Source organism: Austrofundulus limnaeus, unplaced genomic scaffold, assembly GCF_001266775.1.
Source record: "Austrofundulus limnaeus strain Quisiro unplaced genomic scaffold, Austrofundulus_limnaeus-1.0 Scaffold55, whole genome shotgun sequence".
Taxonomy (NCBI): domain Eukaryota; kingdom Metazoa; phylum Chordata; class Actinopteri; order Cyprinodontiformes; family Rivulidae; genus Austrofundulus; species Austrofundulus limnaeus.
Genome location: NW_013952457.1, coordinates 423,013 through 431,576, shown reverse-complemented (window position 1 = coordinate 431,576; position 8,564 = coordinate 423,013). Strand labels below are relative to the sequence as shown.

General features: G+C 40.4%; 1 protein-coding gene across 1 annotated transcript in view; it reads left to right on the top strand.

Moving 5' to 3' along the window:
- Nucleotides 1-482: 482 nt before the first annotated feature.
- Nucleotides 483-8,564, top strand: part of grm2a (glutamate receptor, metabotropic 2a) — a gene marked incomplete at its 5' end in the record, with an annotated part of 11,576 nt that continues 3,494 nt past the window's right edge. The window contains 3 exon segments of the mRNA XM_014009047.1: nucleotides 483-1,209; nucleotides 2,016-3,079; nucleotides 7,750-7,927. Of these exon segments, the coding sequence (XP_013864501.1) occupies nucleotides 483-1,209; nucleotides 2,016-3,079; nucleotides 7,750-7,927 (1,969 nt within the window).

Below are 8,564 nucleotides of genomic sequence, written 5' to 3'. Positions count from 1 at the left end.
ACCATTTAAATAAAATAAATAGCACTGTAAGAGTTTTGTTCTTCTTTTTCAATGAAATGTTGGATTTACTTAACCATGTTATGTTACCTGGTTCCACTTAACTGGGTTGAGYGAATTCAAAGCAACGTACTCATGTTCTTTGGTTAAAAAACTGGTATAATGCTTTGAATTTACTCAACTCAGTTAAGTGGAACCAGGTAACATATTATGGTTAAGTAAATCCATCATTTCATTTTTTTACAATGTTGGTCACATAAATCAGCTGTGCTAATTTCTAAATTTAAGCCCAGCGATTAAAAACCTAAATTGGTTGACCTCTAACACAAAACGTAATTAGATAAGAGTAACTTATCTTGTTTTCTTTTTGCCAGGTGGCGAATCTGCTGCGACTTTTCCAAATCCCTCAGATCAGCTATGCTTCCACGAGTGCCAAGCTAAGCGACAAGACTCGCTATGACTACTTCGCCCGCACCGTGCCTCCTGACTTCTACCAGGCCAAGGCCATGGCAGAGATCCTGCGTTACTTCAACTGGACATACGTGTCGACCGTAGCCTCAGAAGGCGACTATGGCGAAACCGGCATAGACGCCTTTCAGCAAGAGGCTCGGGCCCGCCAGATTTGCATTGCCACTTCAGCCAAGGTGAGCCGGTCCATGAGCCGCTGGAGTTATGAGAATGTAATCCGCTCCCTTCAGCAAAAGTCCAACGCTAAGGTGGTCATCCTGTTCACGCGCAGTGAAGATGCCCGGGAGCTGCTGGTGGCGGCCAACCGCATGAACGTCTCCTTCACCTGGGTGGCCAGTGATGGCTGGGGGGCACAGGAGAGCGTGGTGAGGGGAAGCGAAGCTGTGGCAGACGGGGCCTTCACTATCGAACTGGCCTCCTATCAGATCCCTCACTTCAATGATTACTTCACTGCTCTGCATCCGTACAACAACACCAGGGACCCCTGGTTCAGGGAATTTTGGGAGAACCAGTTCCAGTGCAGCCTCCATGACCTGGGCTGTGGGAAACACTCTTTGCGTGAAGTTCCATTTCAGCCAGAATCAAAGATCATGTTTGTAATGAATGCTGTTTATGCGATGGCTACTGCCTTACACAACATGAGGCAAGCTTTGTGCCCCAACTCCACCAAAGTGTGTGACGCTCTTAAACCTGGCAATGGCCGCAAGTTTTACAGGGATTACATCCTTAAAGTCAAGTTTGATGGTGAGTAAAATCTTGATGAATAAACACTGTTATCTTTGAAGACTAAAAATGTTACCTCTGATATGTATGTCTTTATGGAAATGTAACAAACTATTTACAAAGRATGTCAAATTACGTTATCTAAATTTTTTGTACCAATTTCTACAAAGTAAGTAATTCAACAGCTTTTTACACTACTGTGGATCATTTTTGTTATGATTCCACATTCTCATGCTTTGCAGGAGATAACAGAGACATTAGTTTGCTGCAGACACTCATCACACAAACTGTGTTTGTTTTCCTCTTGTCTACTTAAACAGCATTGTAGAGTAACTGCATCAACTTACCCACATGGCCAATGAGAGACTTACCAATTCAAATGCTCTGACATCTTTGTACTCGCTTTTGGTTAYCCTTCGATTTATGGAAATCGTGACCTTTTTGCTGATGGAAAATAAAGAGGGTCCTGTGCTCTTATCCAGCTGTGCTTTTCTGCTCCTCACATTTTCTAAAAGAAATAAATAAATAGTCCGAAGGATTTTTATGTCCTTTTTGTCTATTATTTCCTTTTTAGTTTCTTTTTAAATCAGTCATTAATTTAGTCAGAATTTTTTTCATTTGTTAAAACTTTCTTTTATTTTGAAAAATAACAAACTCTTACACTTGTGTCTGATCACAGAGAGTAGTAAATCTATACTAAGGCATTTTTAATGTGCATTTCCCAATCAGAACAGGCATATGGTACATTTTGAGTTCTCTGTGTGATTGTTTAGTCGAAAAGYTGTTATCCAATAACACTTCCTGTCACATTTTCTTCTTCCTTTCAGCACCGTTTCGACCCCCTGACACAGAGAATGTAGTTCGTTTTGATGTCTTTGGAGACAGCGTTGGCCGCTACAACATTTTCCACTACCACAAAGAAGGTGGACGATATGTCTACCGCAGTGTTGGCTACTGGGCTCAGAGCCTGACGCTGAACACCAGCCTGATCCCCTGGGCTGGCCAAGTTGTGCCTACCTCCCAGTGTAGTGACCCCTGCAGAAAAAACGAGGTGAAAAGTATGCAGCCAGGAGATGTTTGCTGCTGGATTTGTATCCCATGCCAGCCCTACCAGTACTTGCAGGATGAGTTCACCTGTGCTGACTGCAGCTTTGGGCAATGGCCTCTGGCTAATCTTACAGGCTGTTACAACCTGCCTGAGGAGTACATACGTTGGGAAGATGCCTGGGCCATTGGACCTGTCACCATTTCCTGTTTGGGGATGATGAGTACACTGTTCATCATCGGCCTCTTCCTTAAACACAACGAGACACCTGTGGTAAAGGCCAGTGGACGTGAGCTCTCCTACATTCTTCTGCTGGGAGTGTTGATGTGTTACAGCATGACATTTATCTACATTGCCAAGCCTTCCACTGCCGTGTGTACACTGCGCCGGTTAGGCTTAGGCACCTCGTTTGCTGTTTGCTACTCAGCCCTCCTGACCAAGACCAACCGTATAGCTCGGATTTTCAGTGGTGTGAAGGATGGAGCCCAGAGGCCTCGGTTTATCAGTCCAGCCTCCCAGGTTGCCATCTGTGGTGCTCTGATCTCTTGCCAGCTTGTAGTGGTGGTGGTCTGGTTGTTGGTCGAGGCTCCGGGCGTGAGAAAAGAAGTGAGTCCGGAGAAGCGAGACGTGGTCACCCTCAAGTGCAACAGCAAGGACTCCAGCATGCTCATGTCTCTCACCTACAACTGCATACTCATTATCCTTTGCACAGTCTACGCCTTTAAGACCCGCAAATGCCCGGAGAACTTCAACGAGGCCAAGTTCATCGGGTTTACGATGTACACCACCTGCATCATCTGGCTGGCTTTCCAACCCATTTTCTACGTTACCGCCAGTGACTACAGGGTAAGTTAAATTAAGCAGCAGGGGTTTTCTCCAACTAGCCTTTCCCTGAAAGACAGCAACATTTTACATGCCATACAGCACATGCCTCGGTTATCATCTGTAATAAATTATTTGTTCAGATGGCTTAGAGTTCATGAAATCTGGGAAGAATACATCCTTGCGGATAATGACTTTCTCTGTGGTGTAGCTTGTATTTTGTATGCATCACTGCAGTGCCTGTTCTAAGCCTGAGTAACAGTGTGTTGACGCAGGGCTGAGTGTGTTACACTGATGAATGCTAGTTAGAAAAACAAAATAATTAGCCAAACTGTGTGCACAGCTCATCATTAACACTTCTTTCTTAACAATCACACAGCAGCTGATCAGGATCTAAAGGTGTATATGTGTGAGTTATGATGAATCAAAAACTGACATCAATTATTCTGACAACACAACTTGTTGTGAGGGAAACATCTGTATAAAGATAATGAACAGTGTTGAACACATAGAGAAGTCACATGTTAGTGATGGAGCCATTTTAATACTGCTCTTTGTGAAAACATCACAGAAAGGTTTTAGTAAGTGTGTGCAAGCTGCTCACAAATATGCATGTTTGTGAATGAGTATATTTGAAATTGACAAGTTAAAAGGTGAGGTTTGTTTTTAGGAGTAGTATAAACTTTTCTGTCTGTTTTTGAACAACTTGTTCCTGCAGCATTTTGCCATTAGCTTTTATAAATGTCTAGTTGTAGTTCCAAGTGTCGACTAAAGTGGATGAGGATTTGTTTTTAATGGGTCACAGTTTCATCTTTGTAAAGTCACAGTGTTGCCTTTCTGTTCCTCTTCCTCGCTACTGCTGAGACAAACAGCACAAAGAAAGTTCTCAACAAATTATAGAAATTTAGGCATGTTAGGAGTTTCTGAAAATATCAAAGCTCATAAGTTTGATATATGTATTGTGGGCAAATACATCATTTGTTTTTGAACAAGCAGTATACAACTGTGTCACATTAAATCTGATCTAATTTAACACAACAGACGAGTACTGAACGAGTCGAGGCATCAGCATTGAACAACTTATAAATGGTATTTTATTTGTAAGGAGTTTCATTTAAAAGCTGTTAGATTTCAGCAACCATCATATAAGAATCAAAATTCGATGATGAGTTTATTTGCCTTAAAGTGTTTTAAGTTGCATTAGTAACATTTAAACTGCTTGTAGACAAAATAAAAATTAACAGTCAACTGTTCAAATCTGTCTATAAATCAGAACAGACAGGTTGTTAAATATCTTTACATAAACAAGTCTGGTAAAAAATAGTCATATGTTTTAAATGTAGCATAATTAAGAAGTATTAACATGTGTTTTACTTTAAAACAATTCCATCTAGCTCAAAACAAAAACAGACAAATAAATTAATGAAGTACATATGGTTTTAAACTGAATTGATGGAAGTGCAAACGGCTGGCCTTATTTGTGAGAGATTATCCCTCTGGGAACTGACCAGCGTGCAGCAAGAGGGCAACAGACGGGAGGAACAGGCAGCGCAGTCTTCTGMCACAGCTGCCTTTGCAGCAACATGGAAACAGCAGGCAGGACCATGAGAGCTGAAAGAGGACTGAACGTCTCTGTGTGTCCCTGTGCGTAGCTGTGTGGAATGGAGTGTGAAAGGCCGGGATGCCGAATCCCAGCTGTGCTCCCTCCATCCTGGGACTTCAGTGCTGCTCAGAGGAACCCTTCCTCCAGACCCTTTAGGCAACATAACTCGCAGCCTGGATGGACTCATTAGATAGACAAATCTCCCCCTTTGACTGATGAATAATTAACTGAAGCAACTCAGTTGGCGGAGAGGCTCTGGTTTTTCAGATGCAGTGACATATCACCAGTGTTCTCCTAGTTTTACATCACTTCGCAAAGTGTTGTCACAGCCCTGGTGCAAATCTTCAGGCTGAATAACAACAAATGGATTGTAGTCAGCCATGAAATACGAAACCAATCTAAATTCAGTCCTCTGAGCCATGAATAATGCCTTCGATTATCCTATAAAATATTGAAGACATTCCTTCCTTTCTGAGGACGGTGGGTCTCCTTTGATGTGACTACTGGTCATCTCATTTTAGGAACAAACACAACAAATCATAGCACTCCTATAAAATCCCTGAAGGCTACACAAAATACTGCATGTATAAACCAAGAATGATATTTAACAAAATAGGCACTGAAAGTAGATCATGCCCCTGTTACATCATTTAGGCTCACTGACTGACTTTAGGACAATATTTTGTCACACAAGATTTGAATGATGAAAGATGTCCCATGATGGTTCAACTAGCTCTTGTCTTCAAAGCACAAGACCCAAAATGAAGGATTTCCAAGAGATTATGTGTGTGTGTTTTTATTTCAAACAGATACTGCATAATTAAAATCATTGATGTAATTGTAAAGTGAAATAATTAAATGCTGACATACAGAAACAGTGGACAGGGACGGCAGTGGTCATATTCCTCCCCACATCATGCTCTTCACACTCACTCCACACATCTGGAAAGAATCTGTGAGGACAGGCTGACTTGAAGTCTGCTGCTCTTCTAAAGAAACACCTTGTGAATTATTAAAACCTCTTAACWGGTCATTCCTGCATTGCACTGTCCAGGGTTTTACTTAGACCCATTGAAGAATTAGCCAGCGAGCATTTGCAGGAGTACTGCACAGATCATCATGTCCTATAATGTTTGTCACCATTTGTTCAGGATTTACAGCAAAAAAAAAAATAGAAAACAAAAATCTCAACCAAGAACCTGCTTAGTGGATGCAGTGTTCAAAGGATTTCTATGATAGCATGAAGTGAATCTTGATGCAACCTTACAGCACTTTTAAGAAACAGAGGAAAATTCATTAAAAGTTGTTTTACATTGGGTTCAATAATTAAATCAGAACTGTTATTTCTACGGGGCCCATCTAATGGCAATGAATAAAATATAAATAATGTGTGGCCGCAACATAATTTTTTCAATCATTTCTATGCAGGGACTGGTGATTGTTAACACGGACAAGTTGGAATTAATTTAATTGTTTTGAAATATATGAATGAATACGTCCCTCATTTACGTTAGACTTGAAGTAATTAGCATTATATGTTGCAGCTATAAGACACAGGTAACAACTGAAGTTGTCTTTGTCCAAAAGGCTGTTTTATTTTACTCTCCAGATAGCAAATGATGTTAATTCAAAGTTGATTTTTGGTTAAGGTCGATGATTGATGGTGAATCAACCATCAAACAATCATYCATTTCTAGCCAAAAAACCAATGTTGAAAAGATGTTGAATCAATGTTGTTTCATGGTCGAATTCTAATGACTGAAATGCCAACATCTAATCAATGTTGAATCAACATTGATATGTATCAGTTATGGCTGAAAACCTCACATTGTTTCAACAAGTAAATCACTGACCACTTYTTGTATAATWTCAACACAGATTCAACATCATGCCTARCCATATTTTAATGTTGATTTACTCATATTTTGCTATAAAATGGGCTTCTCTCTCATATCACGCCTTTGCTGCGGAAGGAACACAATTTAAAAAAATCGGTTTTCTGACAGGGTGTTTAAAGTTGTCTCAAATACAGTGGTACTATGAAAAATGAACCATTTACACAATAAACCATGGTATACTGTACACAAAATAAAATAAAATAAAATAAAATAAAATGAAATGAAATAAAATAAAATAAAAAGACTCTATGCAACTTTTATTTATATGTAACTGAAGGGGCTTTGTATTTTTATTTAAAAGTATAGGAAAGCGCTTCCAAAAACTCCTGCATGAAAATTAAAAAAAGGCGTGGGGGGGAGGGGAGTTGGGCTGAGTTATGAAAGACTTATGAAAACAATTAAAGGAAGCATGAAGACATTCCTGCAGTCTTGGGATTCACAAAGTTTTAATCCCATTKGTCAAAATAGCAACATGTAGTTCACAGATGCTATGACTTTAAGAAGCATAGCTGAGACATAAAAAATATAAATCTTCAAATATTTCATTATATTTCAGTTTAATTGAATAAGCTCCTGTTCACTAGCTGTTACTTGATGTTAAAGTGTGTGCACAGCACAACACTCRGTCCTCACATTATTTTCATACCAGCATTAACATTCAGGGTGATGACAAACACCTGCTGTGAAAACGAAACGCTGTTGCCAGAAACCACACAAAACTGAGCTGTAGCCTCTTATTAAAGAGGGCGGAGAAAAAAAGGGCTGTGAAAAGGCTGGAAATGATGGAGCAGACTGAACGCAGCAGCCGCATAAACAAGGTGAGGCAAGAAGGATTGAAGGGTAAAGAAATGATTGACAGGCAAAGACTTAGCTTACCTTGTTTAAAGTGTCTGATGAGAACACCCTCCTGCCTCCTCGTTTACACCTGGCTTGATTCTGAACTGGAAAAAAAAGGCGTAATTTTTGTTTTATTATTTTTTTCCTTAACAGAGCCCTATCATTCCTAAAAAGAAGACACTTGAACGCAAAAGCTTAACTCAGTAATATGACAGCTATAAATGATTCCTGTGTATAAATATATTTTAATAACGCTGCCAGTCTGTTTTGAGAAATAATATTTATTTGTTTATTGGTAAACATCTTTAATCAAGTAAGATGATTTTTAAATTTGTGTCTCTTTTTTCATCCTCCAGGTGCAGACCACCACCATGTGCATCTCTGTAAGTCTGAGTGGCTCAGTGGTGCTGGGGTGCCTCTTCGCTCCAAAAATCCACATCATTCTGTTTCAGCCACAGAAGAATGTCTGCACCCTCAGAGTGGCCACCACCCGCTTCAGCGTCAACACTGGCCCAGCCTCCAGTTTTTCTCAAGGTACCACCTGATAAACAAAACGATGGTAGTTACCAACAAGCTTTAGTTTTAGTAATCCTTTTCTCTCAGCCTAGAGTTTAAATCTGACCAGATTAATGAGCTTAACAGGAAGTTCAACCACAGTGTGTCGCTACTGTCTTAAAAGGAAAAAAGTTGTATAGGTCTTCTGGACGGGTTCTTCTCTAATGAAACGTTTCGTCTCTCTTCCAAGAGACTTCTTCAGTATGAGAGTTTCAGGCAAAATTCAGGCTTTTGAGTCCTGCCTCCAGGTGACTGATACTCACATCACATGGCTATCGTTCACACCTAATTAATACCTATTGTTAACAGGGGGTGGAGAGATACTGCCAATGGCAGCRCTGTAGGAGGGGGACAGCTGAAAACGGAGGCCCCCACCTCTGTCACCCCCTGTTAACAATAGGTATTAATTAGGTGTGAACGATAGCCATGTGATGTGAGTATCAGTCACCTGGAGGCAGGACTCAAAAGCCTGAATTTTGCCTGAAACTCTCAGACTGAAGAAGTCTCTTGGAGGAGAGACGAAACGTTTCATTAAAGAAGAACCCGTCCAGAGGACCTATACAATTTTTTTCCTTTTGATTTTTTTACCTGGATTACTGAGATGCATCAGGACATT